At 31.6% G+C, this 24,165-nt stretch overlaps 1 protein-coding gene across 1 annotated transcript in view; it reads left to right on the plus strand.

The window, feature by feature from the left end:
• Positions 1-24,165, plus strand: part of CCT1 (chaperonin containing TCP1 subunit 1) — a 37,492-nt gene continuing 13,327 nt past the window's right edge. The window contains exons 1-5 of the mRNA XM_067286060.1: positions 1-141; positions 2,727-2,812; positions 7,678-7,806; positions 21,046-21,143; positions 22,373-22,483. Coding sequence (XP_067142161.1) covers positions 72-141; positions 2,727-2,812; positions 7,678-7,806; positions 21,046-21,143; positions 22,373-22,483 — 494 coding nt within the window. The 5' untranslated portion in view covers positions 1-71. The remainder of the gene's footprint in view (positions 142-2,726; positions 2,813-7,677; positions 7,807-21,045; positions 21,144-22,372; positions 22,484-24,165) is intronic.

Consider the following 24,165-nt stretch of genomic DNA (forward strand, 5'->3'; position numbering starts at 1 on the left):
CAACCTGAGACGTCGGGTTGGCAACCCGTCAGTTAGTCTATCGCTATCGATTCATACGGTACCATAACAAAATGTCGATTTCAAGCGTGCTTGCAGTTGGAGGAACGAGAACCTCTGGAACATCCGTGAGGACTCAAAATGGTATGATAAAAGAACAAATAAAATATTTTTTTATTTTATTCGCTATTAAGCCGAAAATGTAAGTCGTTATAAGTAGTTTATTATCAGATGTAAACGGATATAAAAACATGAGGTCTGAAATCTGCATATCGCATAAGTATATAATCAATTCTATTGTATATATGATACATTAAGTAAAGATAGGAGTCATAGACAGTTTTTCTGTAATTATTTGAAATTAAAACTATTTTTTGTCTTAAAGTAAACTATCCGACTATGTTATAAATTTGATATTTCAATAGCAAGTAGATAATGATGGAACAGATTATATAAATCAAATAAAATTTAACAAATATTATCTTTCTTCATATTTTATCTCTCCAGCCGTTTATTTTACTAATTAATAAATTACAAGTACTTAAGTACACTTTGATTTCATCAGTACTGTGATTTTATATGAAGGCAAATTCATTGTCTTAAAATCACAAAGACTGGAATTTGATGCATGTGAATGACTTGTGTAGAAGGTTGCTGTCATTGTTCTAAGGCTGATTTTGAGAAAAATGATCGGAGGGAATGGTGTGATAAAACTCGAATAAACAGTAAAAATATAATTTTAATTTAAACATTTAAGTCATTCTTGGTTATGAGTATAGATTTAAAAAAGTGGTGAAATTATATTAAATTTTCTAAAATTGTTTTTCCAGATTTTATATAAAATTCTCCGTAGAAATTATGGTAGAAATATTCAGTTTCTGCAATTTTACTGTTGCTTTATTGTTAAATTCAAAATTAAGTAAATATAAATTTCACTGACATGAAAAAATTTATAGAAAATTCACATTGAGAAATATAGCTAAATACAGTTTTTGGGCTAAAGCATCATTGTTAAAATGCTAATCTGTACAAATTCTGTTACATAATCTTTTCAAAGTGTTTTTATTGTTTTTCAACTTGATTTAGCATATTATTTATGGTTTTGCTGCATCAAAGCCTATTAATTAATTATATATGACTTCAAGTGTGAAAGTTTCTGTGTACTTCATTACCATGCATAGTAAAGATAAACATTATATAAGAATTTTAAAATATGAAGCATGTCTAAAAAGTAATGATACATTGCTAGTATTTATTGAAAACATTTTCATTTGACCAAACATCTACTACACCTTATTTACTGGTACATGTATTATTTTTCTACATAATTGCTGCCATTGTCCAAACACTTAAGTCTGGATACTAGCTTCTGTATCCCAAAGTCATAGAATTCTACTGCTTCTACTGGAACCACATTCCAACTTCATTTTTGATCTCATCATCATGGAAGTATTGTCCTGCAAGATGTTTCTTCAGAAAAAAAAAACAAATGGAAATTGCTGGGAACATGGTCAGGGCTATCTGGCAGATGGTCAAAAACTTTCTACTTGAATTATTTGAGAAGCATTTTTGTGACAATTGCTGTGCGCGCCCAAGTGTTGTGATGAAGCAGATGGACACCAGTTGTTAACGTTCTCCTCCATTTGTTTTGAATGGCCTGTCAAAGATGTTGCAAGGTTAGGCATTATGCTTCAGCATTTATTGTGATGCCAAGAAGCATGAAGTCAGTCAGAAGAATGTCTTTTCTGTCCCAGTAAATAGAAGCCATGGTTTTTATTTTATTTTATTTATTTATTTATTTTTTTGAAATTGAAGTTTTGAATTTCTTTGGTTTTGGGAAATATGTATGATGGTATTGCAGTGATTTTACTTAGATTCAGGAGTATGTGACAAGTGATAAAACTTGAATTTACCACCAATGTGGTCCAGGAAACTCATCTGCATATGCATAGCATGTGAGGAAGTTGAGTGCAACATCCATCTATTTCATTTTTTTTTTGTCCATTAACATTTTGAGTTCCCAGTGGGCACACTTTCCTGTACCCTAATGTTACAATCAGAGCTTCATGAAGCATGGACTTAGATGCTCCCAGAATGATTTCAGCAATTTTTTTATTGTGAGATGCTGATTTGCTTGAATTGCTTCCTCGGTTCTTTGAAGAAGTTCATCAGAGATCACAGATGGCCTACCACTCCTGAGTTTGTCATGAACATCAGTTTTGCCTCCAGAGAATGCATTGCACCACTTTCATATATTTTGTCAATTCATAATGTTCCCATAAATGGAAACAATTTATGTATGAATATTTGCTGAGTGCTCATATTTTTGTATTGAGAAAATGTATGATGGAGTGCACTTTGCACATGACTGGATTCTGAATTGGCGCAGCCATTGTAAACACATGCTACTTGAAGCAGTGTAGCAATGATGAGTGATCACAAAAAAGTGCGAAAGGTTCAAGGTCAAATCAACTATTATCAACATGCATACTAAAACATTAGCTTTCTGCTTATAAAAACAATGTGTCTTTACTTTTCAGACATGCCACATAAATGAGTTTTTTATTGACTATATATTTATCTTTTTATGTATTTATTCATACTAATCAAATCTCAAGACAGTTTCTTTTATTACTCATAATTTTGATTAAGTTTTTGATATGTGTAAATTTAGTTTGTGGCAGGAAAATAATTGTTTGTAGACTAAACATTAATTGTTTTGATTATAGTGATGGCAGCATGTTCTATTGCAAATATTGTCAAGAGTTCTTTGGGACCTGTAGGTCTTGATAAAATGCTTGTAGATGATATAGGTGTAAGTATGATTACAATCTTACTAACTTATTGTTTTTAAATAATATTTTGTGTATTATTTGTAGGAAGTTATTTGTATTATACATTTTTCTGTTTTGTTAATGTATTATATAATGAATTAATTATTTCAGTAACTATAAATGGCTTTTTCTGCAAATTAATAATGATTTTGTTAAAATTGATAGTTTATTATAAAACTCATCCCTACCCTCAAAATTAAGGGTCTTTTTACCATTTTATAATAATTAAAAATATAAAAAAATTTTTATAACAATCTCTTAACAGTTGATGCCACACAGTTTTATTTTATATAAGTTATTTTTAAAATTAGTTCTCGTAATAGCCAGGTAAGTTATGCAACTCATTGCTGGATTTTTCATATAAATAAATTACATAAATTTTTTTATTTAAATAAATTTAAGCAAATGTTCCACTAATCAAACATTCAGTTTAAATTTTTAAATTTTAAGTATTTGAAATATAAATTTAAAAGTATACAAACTAAATAAATAAATAAAATAAATTATGAAAAATAAGGTTAACAAAATACTGTACAAATGAAATTAATAGAAATATAAAGTAAAAGTTGGCAGCACTTGTACAACCTGTGTGTAACTTTTGTAGTTGTTTCATTATTGTATAATATCCTCATGTGCCAAGGGATGTTAATTGGTTTTTGTCTTATTTTTGACAAAAACCAATTAACTCTTGTTTTGTGCACTACTGGATCGACACTGCCATTTTATCAGTCCATTGTCTTATGTTCTTGTGCAACAACAGTGTTGCCAGTCAATTGGATTCTGAATTGGCGCAGCCATTGTAAACACATGCTACTTGAAGCAGACTCAGTGTAGCAATGATGAGTGATCACAAAAAAGTACGAAAGGTTCAAGGTCAAATCAACTATTATTAACATGCATACTAAAACATTAGCTTTCTGCTTATAAACAATGTGTGTACTTTTCAGACATGCCACATAAATGAGTTTTTTATTGACTATATATTTATCTTTTTATGTATTTATTCATACTAATCAAATCTCAAGACTTTTTTGTTTACACTGCCTCTCATTTGGAAGTTGTGTATTAAAATTAATACACTATTGCTCATCCTTTAACTTTTAATGGAACTTTTCTATTGAACGTGTCTTGTAATTTACTGAAAATCAGTCATAATGCTATGTATATGATCCAGTTTTGTGACACTACAATCAACAGATGTAATAATTTCCAGTTACATGGAGAGTTTGATTATATGTATTAGTAGAAATTCTCCTGTCAAGCATGACAGAATACTTTTTATGAGAAAGTAGAGATTGAAGAAATTCAAGAAGTGTTGCTAATGTTTCTGCAAATTAAGTAGTTTATACTATCTGTTGTAACATAAAGAGCAATAAAACAAAATTTCACTTGGAGTGGACAAAAATAGTTGGAGTTATAGAGAATTTACTTACACAAACAGATCTGGCCCTTATATTAAAATCTTTCTTTATATACATTACATTCCAAGTAAACACACTATTGTCTTTTAAAAGATTTCCTTGCTGTCTTCCTTTAGTAATAGAAACCTTAATATTGTTTTGATGATTGACATTGTGATACTGTTTCTGCAGCCCTTGACGAAGCCATTCTTACTCAATGTTGCTCAAGTCAGAGTTCATGGCCTTCAGGGATCTCAGTAGCACTTATTCTTTTAGATCTAAAATTTACTTGACCAATTTTGGTTTTACACTTTTCCCTAGATTTTATATATATATAGCAAATCTCTAATTTTACTTTGATAAAACAAAGATAAATTGTATGTACATTAGTTAGATGAGCAACAACACTTTCTAAATAATGGGCTTGTTAGATCTTAGATCATTACTTCTGATTGGCTAATAGAATGTCACATGGTCACTATGGAAGATTAAAAAGAACATTGTTATAGACATGACACAGTGCAACTATCTTTTTTTAAAGTTAAATTTTAAATTTAATGAATTTTAAAATAAACCATTTGCCAAAATATCATGAGAATTGGGAGTTTGATAGGGAACATTTTTATACTTTTAAAAGAGATTTTTAGTCAATATTTTAGAATATTTTGAAGCTGTAAAAAGATAGAAAGTTTATCTTTCTTGTCATCTTCACACTTCTGTGAATCATTAGAGAAGTGACTTTGTTCCTTCAGAAGTGAAAGTAACACTTCATAATTCATGTAGGAACAAAGTGTGAAAGGAATCATAGACAACCCTAATTGGTCCACTGATTCTGTATATAAGGTAAAGATCGCCTGTTTGTTGTGCTTTTCTTCATGTATCTCATGTCGTTTTCCATGCACCATTTAACAATGTAAATAAGTTCTTTGTTGTTTACACCTTATGTTTGATGCATCGATCCCACGAGACAAGAAGTTCTTCTCAGTCAAAGAAAAGGTTGTCACACTGCATCCCCATGTAACAAATGAAATAATTGTAAAACACTCTTGATGTGAAATAATGTAAACTTTAAGATAGGATAGTTTGAGTGATTGCATTATCCTTGTATTGAAATTTGAAACTTAGGGGAAAGTCGCTTAAATCGTACCTCAATGATTTCAAAAGTACTTTAACTGCCATACAAATGGCAACAGTGTATAGTTATACGACTCTGTTGTATTTATGCACATAGGCAATGCTCATCTGCATTTCAAGGAATTAAGACTGTTTTTGGTATACAAATTCATTTATAGTCGTTTTAGTGTAATTTTCATCGGGTGTGTGGAAACTCCTAAGATAAGAAAACACTAGTTAAATACATTTTGCTTTTTTAGTGTAAGTTATATATCTGTTAGTGATTTGTTTGCCTCTTGCAGTATTGTGAAAGATTTTTTTCAAAATAGTTTTAAGGCTTTATGAACTGACAGGCACGCTGTGTCTTATGTCATACCCCCTTAAAGAAAATATGAAGCAAAATGCTGTTAAACATAAATTACAAAAAGGGGGAAGAATAGTAAAAACAATTGGTTTTGTAAAATATGCAATGATATCTGCGAAGAAAACATGATTACAAAACAAACAAAGACATGTTTGTATTGACTGTAAATGAAGATATAGTTGTGTAGTTGTGTTAATAAAATATACTCGTTTAAACCATATATTTATTTAATTTTAGTTTGAGGTACGACTTAGGTAGTAGGTAGTAAGACTTAAGGTACTGTTTCCTTAGTCGTACCAATTTCAATTCTTTTAATTTTATGAGTTTAAAGAAAATGTGTGCAGACTATTTAATTTTTTTGCAATAAATAAAAGCAGGGTTTACTAAGGTTTCCAATGATACTCATAAGTATGTGTTTACTAATATATTCTCTGATTTGTGAGAATGTTTTTTAAGGGGTATGACTTGGGCAACCTTACCCTATATAGTGTTATTTTAATATTAATTAATCAAGTATGTTATTTTGTAATCTTTATCATTATTTTTTTTTGTATAAATATAGTTGTTTTATATTTTAAATTGGACCAGGCCTACTTTCATTGCCAAACTGAAAATCCCATCCTACCACTCTGATAAATGTCCTTTTAAATATCGCAAGTTAAAGCGCAATTGATTTTTCTTCCTAATTGGTGTCAGGAATCTTGATATAAGAAGATCCTAATGATCTTTGACATTAATTGACATTATTATTTCTCTTCCCTTGTTGCCTCATTTCCAGGTCGGGAGATATTTATTGGCCTCCTCATTCTCCCGACCTATCCATGTGCAATTATTTCTTGTGAGGACACCTCAAAGCACGTGTATATGAGATAAGCTTGTTCTTTGCAAGAACTGAAGGAAGCTATTTGCCAAAATTACTTCCAGAAATGCATCACTGATAATGGACACCACATGGGAGATGTTTTTTGCACACTTGATTCTGTAAAATGCTATTTCAATACGAACTCACATCTTCCAACAAATATCTTTTGTAGGAACAGTTACAGATGATGTGATTTTTTAAAAATGTCTGTCCTTTCTGCCCCACCCTGTATTAGTAATACAGGTATACCTCGAGTTACGTCATTCTCAATTGTATGTTGTTTGTCAAAAAAGTATATGGAAAAATAAAAATCAAGTTTAAGTCATTTTATTCGACTTTACATCCGTCCGCCACAAATATTGAAGTCGTAATATCAGCTAGAAAAGCATTAAAAGCACATAAAATCATATTAAAATATGTACATTTACAGTAAATGTTAATATAATCATCATAAATCCTAGAGAATGAAACGTGAAAACATCTGTGTTTCTGTGTTGTCGTCTTATTTAGTGGTCTGTTAGTGCTCATTATTGGCGTTTTCCACTGTAGTTTTGACTTACGTCATAACTACACAAGTAAATTCAACTTACATCGCCTCCTGGAACCAATTACCGACGTAAGGCGTGGTATACCTGTACTCTATTGCAGGGTGGCCAACAAGTCGATCGCCAAGCCAATTTTGGTCGATCGCTAATGATGTCTTGACTTAATGTATTATATTTGTAACCGAACGCAACTGTGTGCATGAAGTTATGACTCGAGTCACCAGCAGTGAATGCACTTCGTACTGAAACAGTGTATAAACATAGTATGTATTTCACACTTCCCCCTCCCCACTTAGACTATGCCTATGATAACAAGTCGATCGCGACACATTTTTACAATAAAAAGTAGATCTTATGTGCACAAAAGTTGGCCACCCCTGCTCTATTGTATGTACTGAGTTCAAGGTGATATGTTTTTCTAGTAAATGTAAACAGTATCGAAAATCTTCATCAGACTATTCTCACATAATGTTTGAAATATACAAAAATATTGAAATTACATAAATAAAAGCAAATAAAATTCTAATATTTTATTGGATATATTTTTAAATTCTGTTTTTAGGATGTTACAATTACAAATGATGGAGCAACTATACTTAAATTACTAGAAGTAGAGCATCCAGCTGCAAAAGTGTTAGTTGAATTAGCTGAATTGCAAGATCAAGAAGTTGGTGATGGTACATCATCAGTAGTAAGTATATTTATTAATTGGTTATTATAATTCTGTTCATTTTAAGAACTTGAAAATCATATATTTTGATATTAACAGATACTTCTTTTAAGTAACTTCATTTTATATGCACATGTAATTTGAAGTGTCAATATAACAAAACCGATGTTTTGTTAATGTTAGAGTTAATTGTTATACATAAATATCAATCAATCAATCTTTATTATTTGATATAACTTTTGTTATTACAAAGGGGGTTAAAAAAACATTATTCTTTTAAGGTAGCTACATGAACAAAAAAATTGTATAATTTATACAAAGTTAGCTTGGAAAAATTATCACCGAGTATAATTTGATAACAAAAATCAGATGGCAGAGTAGCAGCTCGGGTATCCAAAAAGAAGTTACAAGAATCGAGAAGGTGTTTTCTCATATCCATCACTACTAATCCACGAAAAAAACACTCTGAGTCGTTCGAGATATTAATTGATTTGCCATTTAGTCTAAACTGTGCACCAAACGACTTTAGTTTATAACTCAAATCAGACAGTAAATAAGGCATTGGACTCCACATTCCATTAAGGAAGATTTCACTGTTCCAGCCTCTCAGTCAAATATTGAACATCCCTAAACCACGAAACAGGTCTCTCAATTGTCGATCAGTCCAGAAAGAACCGACTCTCACTTAAACACATATAGCTATATGACAATCCTATATTATTTAATAATCCTTTAGCGATAGCAGGCCATGGCTTCAAAAAAGAATTACCCTCCATTTTTGAAAGTCTTGTATATGTCAATTTTCGATAATCGTCTTCTGGTAGGTCAACTAGTTTCCTCCAAAATCTAAACAATTTTATCACCAATCCAATTGCGAGGGGCAATTGCAATCCCAATTCCATTCTCAATGCAGACCACGAGGCAGATCTGTTAATATGGAACACCCACTTAAAGTAGAATAACTATCGGTTCAAACTTGTCCACTAAAAGATCGCCCCAAACTGGGAAAGCATAAAACATACTTGGTCCAATCAAAGAATCAAATAGTTTAAAGTAGTTATTTAATGAAGACGCTTTGATTTTAATAAGTAACGTGACAAGATTGGAGATCCTAGATCTTGCAGCAGGTAACACCTTGTTTAAATGATAGGAGAATGTATCGTGTGAAGAGAAATAAATACCCAGATATTTAAAGTTAGACGCAATTTCAAATCTATGGTTTTTTAAACTAATACTATCTTTTTTTTTTTTTTTAAGTTTTCCATCTCTACGAAAGATCATAAGCTTCGTCTTTTCCAAATTAATTGCCAATCGATTATCTTCACAGTATTTCCAAGTAAAATTAAGTCTTTCTCTAAGTGAAGAAGCCGAATTAGCCAAGAGAAGGATATCATCAGCATAAAAAAGACAGTTAATTTCAACACGAGAAGATAAAGGTATCATAGAACTTTTACCTCTCAGAAGCTCAGGGAGATCGTTCAAAAACAAAACAAAAAGGATAGGACTCAATGGTTCTCCTTGAGGTAGCCCTCTATTGGATTCAACATAATCAGTGCTTAATGAAAAGTTTCTATAAAATATCTAGTATTGGAGAAGAGACTCTTAAGTAAGTTGACAAAAAACGAAGAAAGACCAATGCTTCTAAGCTTATACCATAAATCATGATCAACTGTGTCGAAAGCTTTCTTGAGGTCAATAAATGCAGTATATAGTTTCCCTCGTTTCCTCGATAGTGATATTTGAATAAGATCAGTCAAAATAAACAAATTATATTCAACACCTCTATTTTTAACAAATGCTCCTTGAACAGGTGTAACAATATTAAATTCGTTCATCCAAATCTGGAGCTGATTTGCAACAATAGTTGAAAAAACCTTTCTAAATACATTAATTAAAGCGATTGGTCTATAATTAGTTGGCGTCTGCCTACATCCCTTATATATTCCTTCTTATATATCATTCTCAAAGCAATTTGTTTCCAAGAAGAGGAGCGCCTAGACCAAAAGGAATTAAACATATCCAATATATCCAATAGTATTTCTGTAGAAAGGCATTTTATCATTTCATTCCTTATATTGTCAGGACCTGGGGCCTTAGATAATCTTAGTTTTCTGATTACAACTTCTAATTTGCTTAGGGTAATAAAGTCATCCAAAAGAGGTACAGTATTATTAAGACTTACATCGATATAAATTACTGTATCTGGTCCAGCGAAATACTCTTGTAAATAGTTTAACCAATCCGAGGGAGATATAGCATTTTCACACAGTTTCTTAATTCAGAACTTATTGACTAGTGACCAAAAATCTCTAGTATTTTGTCTTCAATAATAATGAATTTATTTTAGCCAAAAAGATTTTTTTCTTCACCTTACATAGTGACTTGTAGCTTTTATTTAATTTACAATATTCGTCCAAGAGGTTTCTACTTTTGTTTCTTCGAAACATTCGTAGTATTCGGTTCTTAGATTTCTTTAAACGTAAACACTGGATCAAACCATTGCTTCTCAAATGATAACAAGGAAATGTTCTTGACCATCCCACATCGTAAAGCCGAAGTCAACAAAATGTTTAATAATCCATCATAGTAACTCTGCGCATCCAGCAAAAAAGTTGTCTTAATCGTGGTATACAGCAAGCTAATCAAAGATAAATAGTCATCCAATCTATCTTTTTTTCCATACGTAACAAATTTTTGGGAGTTTCAGAGTCCGTACGCTATCCGTCGTAAATTCAAATGAAATTGAGATTGGAAAGTGATCAGAATTGAAAATATCAAGAACTCTAAAATCCAATAATCTATCTAGTAAATAAACATATTGTCGTCAGGGAAATTCATCAACAAGTCTTCCATTTTTTTTTAACAGAAAATCATAAAGATCTATTCTCATATAAACAAGAACAATAATCAAGCTTTGACTAAGTGAACAAAAAAATCTTCCATAATTTAATTTAATCACCATAAGATTATCGGAGTTAAACAACATTTCCGAGGAGCCCAATTTCTGGGAAACTGCAAGAATAAGACTTCCATAAGGATGACCGGGACCAATTGGTTTTTTAGCAAGTTGTTCATATAGAAACAAATCTGGGTTCAACATAGAGAGAACCGGTTTGAAATACTTAGTTAACCATGTCTCAGTTAAAGCAACTAAATCATAATTTTGCAATATACAAATGAACTCTTGGTCATTCACCGATAAGTCCAGCGTTCCTTGGCAATTCCAAAACAATATCCTCATTTCCAAAGTTTTATTTGTCTCGTTAGCAGTTGTTCCACTTAACCTTTTTGACTGGGTTTGTCTAAAAAGTATCGATCTTCTGTAGTTCATTCGTATCCAAATTAAAAGTAAATTTGTCACCATCAACAGAAATACTTTTTTTCAAAGATTTTGCTTCCGCAAAAAAGGGCAACAGTTTTCTACGCCTTAATCTTGATCTGTATGACAAATCGTCAAAGACTCTAATGCGCGAGAATGACGGCGATGCCTGAATTTTCTTTAAATTTTTAAAGATAACTCTTTTGTCATTTTGACTACAGAGTTTAAACAAAAAAAAGTCGAGTTCCTGATATTTGATAACTATTAACTAAAGGAATAGACTCCCCGCTCTGTCTTTTAAATAATTCAATAAAGCGATTAGCATTATTAACTATTTCCTCGTCATCGCCACTCAAACCAGAAACAATGATATTATCCTTCTTCGAATCATTATGAATCGAGTCTATATAATAATTTTGAAGAGAAAGTTTATCCATACATACAGTTTTAAAGGACGAAAGTTCAGCAATTTCTCCTTCCAGGCGAGACAGATGTTCATCGTATTCCTTATGTAAATTAGACAGCCAGTCAAATTTCGACGACAGTTCCTCCAGTTTCGATAGAATAGTATCAAAACGTTCCTCAAGGAGACACAGAATCTTCTAAGGTAGTTCAGAAGGAATATCCTGCGATGCAAAATAGTCCTCCAATCGAGATGATTTCAACGTTGGTTCGCTTGGAGATCGACGGTGTTTACCGGCGGAAGTCGAAGCTTTATTGCGAGGTGAAGAAGGTGGTGTACGAGACATTGGGCCTGGGTTAAGTTCGACTCCTCCAATAACAAGCGAAAAGAACAAAATTAAAAAAGAAAGTATCACAGTAGAAAAAGACATCTTCTATAAAGTCGATTAATGGCAGACAATAAATTGTAGTTCAAAACAGTAACTCGCAGAAAAAACACGCCAGCAGCCAGCACTCGTTATACATAAATATGTATTCTACTAAACATTTTCATAAAGGTTTTGCTATATTTAAGATAAAAAAGATATTATAGAATACTATAAGGTACTATAGAGTCTCGATAGCATGATGGCATTTCAACAAAGATTTATTTGCACAAATTTTCTTCTTTACATCAATTTGAGCATTTTATCAGTAGGTCTAAAAGTATAACAGCAGTGTTGAAAAGTATGACAAAGAGTTTTATAAGAGTATGTCTTATAATCAAGAATATATGGTAGTAGCCAATCTAAAAACTTCCAAAAATTTAGTAGCCTTCTAGCAACGAAAAAAGACAGGAAATATCAATGAAAAGACGATGCGTATAAAAATAGTGATTGCGAATTACTTTTTTCCAAAAATTAATTATTGTTTTTGGAGTAAGACATTTATGAAATTATCGTACAGTTAGCAATGCTGAGACAATTTGCTACTTTTTACCAGTGTTGACAGGCTTTAAGAGGAAACAGTAGCTTGGGCAGTAGAGGGTACAGTAATTTGTAAAGCAGTAGACAAAAAATAGCCAAAAATTGCAATAAAAACTGGTTAGATGTAGTCAAAGGGTTTTAACTGTTAAATTTGACATGCTTTTATTTTTAGTACACAAAAGTCAGTGTTTCAGTTTAGCACCCTCTATTGTGAGTAAAACAATTGATGTGGGATAACATTTTTCTTTCAGTTAAAATAGGGAATGAATATTGCAGGAAAACAAACGATGCTGGATCAAAAAATACAGGGAAAATTAACATTATAGATGTGAGTCCTTTTTTGGGAGTGGAGAAAACAACAGATAGATGAGGGAAAACGCTAGATTGAGAATTCATTGTATTTAAATTTGTCATAACATAATCTTGAAATCTTGAAGAGACTGAATGACGTTTCAGGTAATTTTTCAAGGAAATATTGAACCACAAATGTGATTTCTTCTTATTGATAATGTTACAAAAACTTAAAATTCATTTAAAATATTTATTAGATTTTAAAAAACTGTGTACTTAGAAATTTTTAGCAAGTTTAAGGTTTTTTATTGAAAATGCAATGGAATTATTGATAACTATAAATGTATATCAGACACCAAATTTTTGTGAAGATGAGGAAGAAAATTAAATGCAAAAAGATTTAATGGAAAGGTGTGTATGTATATGATGTATATAGATACACACAATTTATTCAGAGTATAGGAGGATGGTGGATTTTGTGTACATAGGCATATGAACACCCAAGGAAAAACTGTTTCTATGATTTAATACTTAAGTTGTAATAATAAAATTAGAAAATACTGTTACTAGCCAATAAAACAGAAGTTATACATTATTTATTTAGATCAATTTTATCAAAAACGGCAGTGATATCTAAATTTGTGTACATATGATAACAATCTGTTAAATAAAAAAAATCGGTAATTACTCCATACAATGAAAATTATTTTTTTAACGTTCCAAATTTATTACATTATTTTTCAATAGACATTATCTATAATTACTTTAATGTACAGTGTTCTTGTCCCATTACTTTCCTAGTTGGAATTGTTTCCAATTTAGGTATACAAATGGGAAACAGAAATTTTCTGCAAAAATGACTTCAAAATTTGATTCATATATCATTTTTGCTGATACAAGTTATTCTAATCTGAACAAAATACAAAAGTATTTTTGTTGTTCAATAGATAGCAAGAAAAAATTTTTAAATTTATTTAATTGACATTCTATAATAACATGCATCTTAAAGAAAAAAGTCATGTTAACATTAAAAACAATATAAAAAAGTATGCTCATTTAAAACAATTCTCTAAAATTATACACAGTTACTTTTGGATGTATATCACTTTGCTGATTCATTCTTAATTCTTAAAAAAACAGTGGGACTGGAATGTAAATTTATTTAATTGCTAGATATTTCTTATGTAATCATATAAAATTTCTTTGCAAGCTGTTTAGTTTCAAAAAGTTGCAAGTATATTTGAATTGAATAATTTAGAAACTGAAGAATTATAGAAAATTTTATTTTGTATTTGAGGGAAGGTTAATGTGAGCCTAGGTATACAAAATGGCGACCGTCGACAATAACCTAAACACGCCTATATTTAAACTTTTTTAAAACTAAAACATTTTTAAAACGTAAATTTGCTACTTACTTTTTCCCCTGCTTTTGGTTACTTTTCCTACTCTTGGACCAGAAACGAAAAATAAAAAAGTCATCATACTACTTATAAATTCAGTTGATGCATGGACGGAGTGAATTACGAGATTCTATACATCAGTGGTTTAAACAAAATTTGCCTGTATTGTACATAAATTTTACTCCTCTTAAGAACTGCAGTCTTACGATTCACATCTCTCGCCTTTTCATCTACGATAGGCAGCGTCTCCATAGAGGGTGGCACCTGCGATCCACGGCCACCTAGCCTTCCATGTGTCGTTCACGTTGTCTTTCGGGTCGGAAATCGCTATTACATAACCTTCACTGTAAAGTTCTTGACTGCTTGAATTTAGCTCTGTGTTTGGATTATAAATTTTGCGGAATTTCTGTTATTTATTATAAGTGGTATATGTTTTTGGAATCTGTAGGAAATAAGGATCACAACGGTGCCACTTTTGTTACATTTGGATAAAAATCTCAAAAGTTACGACCTTTCGAAATTTTCGGAATTTGGATTCCGAAACACAATCGATTGATCACCTGATTGCTCGACAGGATCTGATGTGCATCACCCCTGTGAGTACGCTTCTCAAATTTTATTACATTCGGACCAGTAATAAGGAAATTTTATCTACTTTCGGCGGAATTACGTCATCACTTTGTGGGCTTCCGGCTGCAATTTCGGGAAAATTGTTGTACAGTTTTTGTGAGGACCGTAAAAGTTAAATTCGTACTAAGTTTCATCCCATTCGGTTTAGCCAAATTTGAATTATGGCGATTCTATTAAATTTTTCTGCACCTCAAGTTGATGTTCCATGGCGTTGCCATGGAAAAGGTTATTCTAGAATTTAAAATTCTATTTCAAATTATTCTATTTAATATTTATATTTTAAAATTATTCTATCTCAGAATTATTCTATTCAAAATTCTAGATTACAAGCTTATTTATTATTACATTATAGTACTTTTACATCATATATACACTACAACATGACTGAGTCTGGAAATTTGTTAGTCTCAGCTACCCGTTCCGCGGCTCTTGAAGTAATCTCAGAGCTCAAAGGATATATTACAAAAAATTCAACTGCTAAGTTTTCGACCTCTAAACATACAGATTACATTCTGGACTGTATCAACCGTGTTATCAATATATATGAACAAAGCTCTACACTCAAACTGTTACATGAAATCTCAAGTAAAATTGACAAAATGTGCGACAACTCTGTAAAAAATGACAGTATACTAGTTAAGCAGGACGAGGTCCTTGAACGTTTAACTGCTCTTGATGCAAATAAAAATGTCATTACTAATAATACACCTAAACTGTACAGCACGGCTCTCATGTCCGAAAGTTATGTTTCTATTAAACAGAAGAAAGCGCCTACAACGAGTAATGTTCTCTTGATTTACGATGCCAGCGATGACAAAAGCAGCGATAACGTATGTAAACTTGTAAAGGATCGTGTTAATCCTTCAAAGATTAAAATTGGAGTGGATAGAGTTCGTCGAATTGGCAATGGGGGAATCGCTGTAGAACTGGAGAAAAACGAGGACATTGATATTCTTGATACGTATATCAAAGAACATATACCAGAGGTTAACACTAAACTTCCTAAAAAGAAGAGACCTCATCTGATGATTTTTTCCATCCCTAAACATGCTACTAAGGAAGAATTACTTAGCAATTTGTACCATCAAAACGAGTCATTACACTCCTTGTATTCTGAGGAGGTCTTTACTAACGAATTTCGTCTTAAGTTTACCACTTCGAAAAGACAAGGAGATTTTCAAAACTGGGTTGTTGAGGTATCCCCATCAATGCGTAGACTTATATTGCATTTAGGGAAATTAAATATTGGCTGGTCACGCTGCAGGGCTGTAGACTTTTGTCCAGTCCTGCAGTGTTTTAAATGCTGTCGATATGGACACAGCACTAGAGATTGCTTTGAAAACATCATCATCTGTAGTCACTGCGCCGGGAATCATGCATATAAAGACTGTCCCAACTTTGAAGAGTTACCAACATGTATTAACTGTTGGCACAATCGCTTCTAGGACCTTAGGCATAATGCTAGAGATTCAGCATGTAAAGTTTTTCAACGTGTTAAAACAAGTCTGATAAGTCGGACTGATTATGGGACAGAATTATAGACACAGTATAAATGTATTGCAAGTTAATTTACACAGGAGCATTGCCGCCAGCTCTCTTTTAGCCAGTGAAATCCATAAATATGATTTAATCTTGGTTCAAGAACCATACTGTATTCGTGATCAGCCTGCCTCTATTCCTGCCTATTGTTCTATAATTAAAGGTTCTACTGATACTCCGTGGGCTGTGATTATTGCTCCACATAGTAATATTCCTATACTTCATCTGACATCTTTCTGCACTGAATATATGGTGTGCATTGAAATATTTATTGGTGATATTAGATACATTATAATTAATATTTATTGTCCCAAGCCTCAGAATATTAATATCATTCTTTCAGATCTCCAAAACATAGTGGAATCTTACCCATCTTGCAATTTTATTATTGCTGGAGACATTAATTCTCATTCACCAGCTTGGGGTGGAGATATGCTTGACGATAGGGGCAAGGCTTTTGAGGAGTTCCTGGCTCTGAATAACATGCTTCTCATTAATGATCCAGGCTCTCCTCCTACTTTTAATAATGAACGGCATTTTTCTTGGGTCGATGTTACCACATGCTCCAGTTCTTGCTTTACATTTATTACCGATTGGCAAGTATTAGAAAAGCACAACTTTTCTGATCATGCATATATTGTTTTCAAGATCTGTAATAGAGCTTTTTGTCCACCCCTTGCTTGCAGGGCACGGTTTAATCCCTCACGTGCAAAATGGTCTGAAATTTTTGATTATCTTTCATCTAAGATTATTTTTTCGGATTGTGATGTAAGAGAGGAGGCTAGACTTGCTATAGATCAAGTTATTGGGCATATCAACTTAGCATGTAATACTTTTATTCCCAAGACCATTCCCAAGCGTAGACTAGTTCCCTGGTGGAATGAAGAGTTATCTGCACTACGCAGAACTAATACTCATTTACGCCGTAAATACAAACGCTGTCGCAATCCTTCTGTCAGACAAAGGTGTCGTTCTGAATACTTGCAACATCAACGTATTTACAAAGATCGGATTATAAACATCAAATTGCAATCTTGGAAAGACTACTGCTCTCGTGCCTCAGAGAACCCTTGGGGCTATCTAACAAAAATGTGTACTGGTAAATTAAAAAAGAGTACTATTCTTACGACAATTTGCGCTGGAAATTATAACACTACAAACTTAGAAGATACCGTAGAGACCTTACTTGACAAGTTTTGTGTGGATGACACTGAAGATGAAGATTCTGTATGGCATAAACGTTTGCGAGATGCTAGGTCACTTCCATTCTCTTCCTCTAAGATTGATCCCTTTTTTACACATAATGAGATAGACTCAGCCTTCAGAGAGTTAAAAACAGGCAAAGCACCTGGTACTGATGGTTTGACTGTCGATATAGCAAAAATGTTATGGAAAATTATTCCGACACAGCTGTTTCAACTTTATAATATGTGCTTGCGCCACGGTGTCTTTCCAGAGCTATGGAAAATGGCACAAATTGTCCCTATACCTAAATCGTCCTCTTCTCAAGATCTGAGGCCTATATCTCTCTTGCCTATCATGGGTAAAGTTTTGGAAAAGTTAATGACTAATCGCCTCACATGGCATCTAGAATCCTCAAGCAAACTCAACAACTTTCAATACGGTTTCAGACATCAGAAATCTACAACTAATGCTATTGAAACGGTGGTACAAAAAAATCCAGAGCCTATTAGAAAATAACACCTATGTTCTTGGACTGAGCTTGGATATAAGTAAGGCTTTCGACTCAGCATGGTGGCCTTTGGTCCTTCATCAGCTTAGGACCTTTGATTGCCCAAGTAACATTTACCAACTCTTTAATGATTATCTTGATAATAGAATTGTAACCTTTACTGTTGGTCACCTTTCTTTTCACCGTAATGTCTTGAGAGGATGCCCCCAAGGCTCAGTTTGCGGGCCTTTACTATGGATTGTACTTTTTGATCGATTTCTTTGTCAGGACTTCGGACAAGACGCTCTGATCGCCTATGCGGATGACGCTTTTGTTCTCTTTGGAGGAAAGTCCCGTGCTGACTTGGAAACTAAAGGGAATCTTGCATTGCAAAGAATACACGATTGGGGGATAATGAATAAACTTTGTTTCAATGCCGAAAAAAGCAAGGCTATTGTGTTTAGCAAACCAAGAAAAAGGAATCTTTATGCACGTGTTCCGACTCTTCGGATGGATGGCAGACATATAAAGGTGGTGAAAGAACTTAAATACCTGGGGATAATTCTAGACCATAAGTTGTCCTGGAGTAATCATATTGATTATATCACCAGACATACTGGATACATCATGCATGCTTTTGCCAAGGTGGCTAGGACGACCTGGGGCCTTAGCTACAAGGCTATGGAAACAATTTATGACAGCATTTTTCTACCTGTTCTAACTTACGGATGCGGTACCTGGGGCTCTGCTGTTAAAAAAGTACACCCAAAAAGAAAGTTGATTTCTGCACAACGTAGAGCTCTGCTGTTGATTACCAAGGCATTTAGAACATCTTCCAACGCAAGCTTGCAAGTACTTGCTCGCAAACCGCCAGTCGACAAATACATAAACTATTTACATAAAATCTGGTCGATTAAATGTGGTAATTTTTCTGCTTCAGTGTCAGACCTCTTCGACGGGGAGTCTTGGGAGGGAAACATTCCATATAAATATGCCATAAGTCCTTATACTAACTTTAGATTTAATGAGGTTTCTTCTACTGACTGTGTCATCACTATTTATACCGATGGTTCGAAGTGTGGCAGTCATGTTGGAGCAAGTTTTGTAATGTACCGCAATGAGACTGAAATCTTTTGCAACTTATTTAGACTCGGTTCACTCTGTAATATTTTTCAAGCGGAACTTTATGCAATTTTGCAAGCAATTAAGTGGTGTGAAAGGGTAGCCAATAATACTAGAATTGCGATTATTACTGATTCACTCTCATCTCTCTCTGCGATTAGGAGAAAGTCTGCTCATCCTTTAGTATTCAATATACAACAACTATTAGTGGATACAGATAATGAATATTACTTTCAATGGACTCATTCTCACTGTAACAACTGGGGCAATGATCGGGCAGATGAACTTGCCAAGATGGCTGCCGAGGATCAGAATATAATTATCAGTTATAACAAGGTCTCCACAAAAGTGCTGAAAGCCGTTCTATGGAATCAAATGATCGAGGATTGGCAAAGAGATTGGAATTTAAATACATCAATAACTAAACAATTCTTTCCTGACATCAAAAAATTTTTGCACAACACCTGGATCGCTGTTTCTCACCACTCTGTACAATTTTATACCGGACATGGTCATTTCAATTCTTATCTTACTCGTTTCACATCACACACTAATAACCTCTGTCCCGTTTGTAACGTTATTGATGGTAGTTTACATTATATTTTTGAGTGTCCTATGACTGAATGTGAAAGACACTGTTTACGTGCTCTTCTAATCTACAAAAACCGTTCTTGGCCCTGTGAAATACAAGACCTAACTATGGATAAGGACACTCATGATTTACTTTACAAACTATTTGAAAAATATTTTATAGTCACACCTATCTCCTGAGTCTTACTCATTTGAAAGTTGGAAAGTCCTCTTATTTATCCGCAAATCATCTGATTTAGAAATTGTTCTCACTTATTGATGTATCTAACTAATTTATGTAAACCTACATTGTCGGGCTTTATTGTATTGTACGCTAAATATTCTATTCCTACAGATTTTATTGCAGCTTCTTTAAACTGCTATATATTTTAATATTGTAATTGTTAATACCTCTCGTCTATTAATAGCATCGTTACCCCTCTTATTACTGTAAGAAAATCTGTTACGTGATCTAACATTCTAATTTGTACATATTGTATATCCTTGTTCCTTGTATGTAACCCTGATAATGCTTTGCGAAATCAGGGCATATAACTCTGTTATGTTAATTAAATCTAATGAATGAATGAATGAATTACATAACCTTGGTTATGACAAATTTAACACGTTTAACACACATTTACACACTTTAAACGCACATTTGAACCACATATAAACCATTTACAAAATTTTTATCTCACTTACACAATATTAACACACCTTTAATACACTTTTATGACATTTAACATGCATTAAACACATTAAGGACACGTTTAACAAATTAATTACCATTGACAAACTTTCCTCCTCGATAACTTTAGACTTCAAGTAAATTGTACAAACTTTAAAAAAACACAGACACTTTTTAAAAAAAATTAACAATGTGCAATCCGTCTACATTGTAACCAAAATTTGAAATTCACATTATTCCTCATGTTTCCTGAAAGGAATTTTTTGATGGATATTTGCATACGAAGGCATCATTACTATCAGTGCCATCTACATTTCTTTTCTAAAAACACTTGCCATCGAGGTTACCGGAAGCATTGCCATTTTTGTATACCTAGGCTCACATTAACCGAGGGATTGTATGGATATGAAGAAACTTTAATTAGAATTTTAAAAAATTCATATACATGAAAGTTATTTGTAATTTATCAACTTTAATTGATAAATGCTTATGTATATTTACTTTCATTATGCTTTATATCAGTATAGCATTTAATTCACGATTGTTTTAGAATGTAATTTATTTTTTTAACTAATGTTAGGATTAAATTTTATATATATCAGGCTTAGTTTTTAACTCGTTGACAATTTCCATTTTATTTAATTTTAATTTGTTTTTAGGTAATTATTGCTGCCGAACTTTTACGCAATGCCGACGAATTAGTGAAATACAGGATTCATCCAACATCTATAATAAGTGGATATAGATTGGCATGCAAGTATGTGTTTAATTAGATAATTATACAGTATGTGAAATTAATTTATTTAATTGCAACTATGCTAAAATTAATATTTATTTTTATTGAAAATATTTTGAAATAAAGTTTTGTGAAAAAACAAGAATGATTAAATTTATTCCAAAGCATTAATTTTCTTGTTCTTAGTTGTTTTGAATTCTTAATTCATATTTCATTATAAAAGTTAATACCCTTAATTGTACACAATATAGTAAGGTGTATTGCAAAAATATAAGGTTATCCCAACTTTTTGGAATAATAGATTTTTTTTATCACACTTAATGTGTGACAAAAAATTAATGACAGGAATAAATGTAGATGTAAAAGAATTACTTATTTTATTTACAATTAAAAATGAAAATATAAATTTTTTATTCAAAAAATCAAAAATAATGGCATTGCAAAAATATGTGGCCAGTGGTTTTAATGATATTTTTGCAGAATGACCAGCATGTTGCATAAAAATGGGGGAGACCAGCATGCTGGTTAAACTGTGACTAAAATATAAAATTAATCAGATTAACCAAACTAGTTGTTAATTAAAAGTTAAAGAAAACATTCTTCCAAGTACAATAAAATAATAACATCTTAATTTGACTGACTTAAAATTAGGAAGAGAGTTTTTGTTTACAAGACAATAAAACAATTAACAACTCATTGACAATAGTAGTAGTAATTAGTCAGTGTGGGCTACACTAACTTACTACTACTAGTAACTTTGAATTGAAGTAATTTCTATGAAATAGCACTTTACATATACACACAATTCTTGATTTACACAGTAGACTGAGTCCATGTAAAATGAACATAGTTTAAATTGAGGCTAACATTTATATGGAAAATCAAGAGATGTTCCATTTTCTAATTAACCATTATAAAATGAACAAAGTTGAAATTTTATTCTGTATCTTCTCTGCTTGTAGATATTTTTTTAAATGTAGTTCAACATACATTTTTTTATATATTTATAAAATGCATGTTGAACTACACCTACCCCTTGATTTACAAAATACATTTTAACATGGTTTAAGTTAATAAATTTTTTAACTGTAATAATGATAAAACAGATATCTATAATAATAATAATTTATGTTATTGATATCACTTCAAAACCAATACTTTATTGATTGTTTATAATTGAGTTTATCATCACCACAATGATTAAAATATAATTTACTATGACTAAAAATTAATACTTAATTTTCTTTTAGAGAAGCATGTAAGTACATTCAAGAACATATGACTATTAATGTTGATGAATTAGGGCGAGAATGTATTATTAATGCTGCAAAAACTTCAATGTCTTCAAAATTGATTGGACCGTATCCTTTTATATTTTGGTAATGTGTTTTTTAGGAATAATTAATAACTAAATTCATTAAGAAATAAATATATCATTATGCTAATTTCAATTTGATTTTCAAATTACATAACATATTTTAGAAAACAAAAATGTTGAGTTTGATCAAAAATTTAACTATGTTACTTACATATTTACATTTTATTTAATATGAGGAATTTAAGAATAAAATGTGGCTTAAAATTAAAATTTATAATGCTTATATCAGGCAGTATTATTTCATAATTGTAAATGATAAAGCAATTTGTGAAGTAAAGACATTTTTCATCCTTCAAAAAATACAAACATGCTACAGTAGGATCTCTTTTTAATCGATCACTTAGGCCACCGAAAATCTTCTGCTGTTCTGAGAATCCATTATGTCGTGAGCAATGGATTTCTTGCACAGCCAGGAAAATGTCTATTTGATAAAATTGTTCTTTAACTTCTTACATACTGTATAAGAAATACCTGAACTTGAAGTTACATATCTGCTAAAAGGAGGTAAAATTACATTGATTTGGAAGGACCTGGGAAAAAATCTGTTGTTTTGTCAACTATTAAAACAAGATTCTACTGTATTGAAAAGCCATTAGTTATCTCAGTTTTCTATCAACCACTTGGTCATAAATAATAAAATTAAGTACTTGGACAGATAGGTTTTATAGAAGTTAAATCAAATAAGACTCAATTTACTATTTAAACTTTGTATTTAAGGATTGATAGTTTTTTCCATCCACGAGCAAGATTTATTCCTCCTTTTCAGGTAATTCCAATTTATTTACATTTTGTGTTTATTTGAGGTTGTTCAGACCTGATTTTAAGATACAAGATCATCTTTCTCTTTTTCTAAAAGTTTCAGATATTTTGATTCGTCAAAAACAACTTGACTCTTAAATGAATAATGTTTTAGAGAGTACATTATTATTGAAGTTTATTAACATAAAGTTGATTCCAGATACTTCTACAATTGATTTCTATTCAAATCTTACCTTTGATTTTGTTCACTTGTCACATTATTTTCCTTCAGTTAAGTTTATGAATAATTTGCATATTTTCATGTAGATAAATTCATTTATCTACATGAAAATTAAGTCAACAGTATTAAGTTCAGGTTTTTAATCTTGTATTAAAATGTCTAGGCAAGGAGAGAACACAACAGTATTTTCTTCATTGGTTATTCCTTGATGACATTTTAGTTTTGTCTTAAACAAAAATAATAGTGATATATATATATATATATATATATAAACATTTTTGGCAGGCCTCAGTTATCAGTTTTTATGAATAGGTACATAACTAATGCATTAACACAAGTATCGGTAGCTTATTAGTATTGGTAATTTAAGGCCACTGTTAATTATTTTTAGATTTTCTTAGCATTTATATTTAAAAGAGATGTATTTTGAAGAGTATTAAAATGTTTTACTAACATATTAGTTTTTCATTGGATTTGAAAGATCACTTATAAATTTATCCAAATATGGTTTGCCTATTTCTGCAGTTTCTGTTCATGCTGAGAGTTATTTAGCATAGCTGGAACAGCTATTAACCAAGCAAGAAATAGATTATTAGGAAAAAGAATAGATGAAATCCTATTTCTAGCAGATTGCAGTTAAAAGGAATTTGGTTTCTAATAATCATGCAATAATCTTGTTTCTAATT

The sequence above is a fragment of the Centruroides vittatus genome, unplaced genomic scaffold (genome assembly GCF_030686945.1).
Source record: "Centruroides vittatus isolate TY-2023 unplaced genomic scaffold, ASM3068694v2 scaffold_324, whole genome shotgun sequence".
NCBI classification, from domain to species: Eukaryota; Metazoa; Arthropoda; class Arachnida; order Scorpiones; family Buthidae; genus Centruroides; species Centruroides vittatus.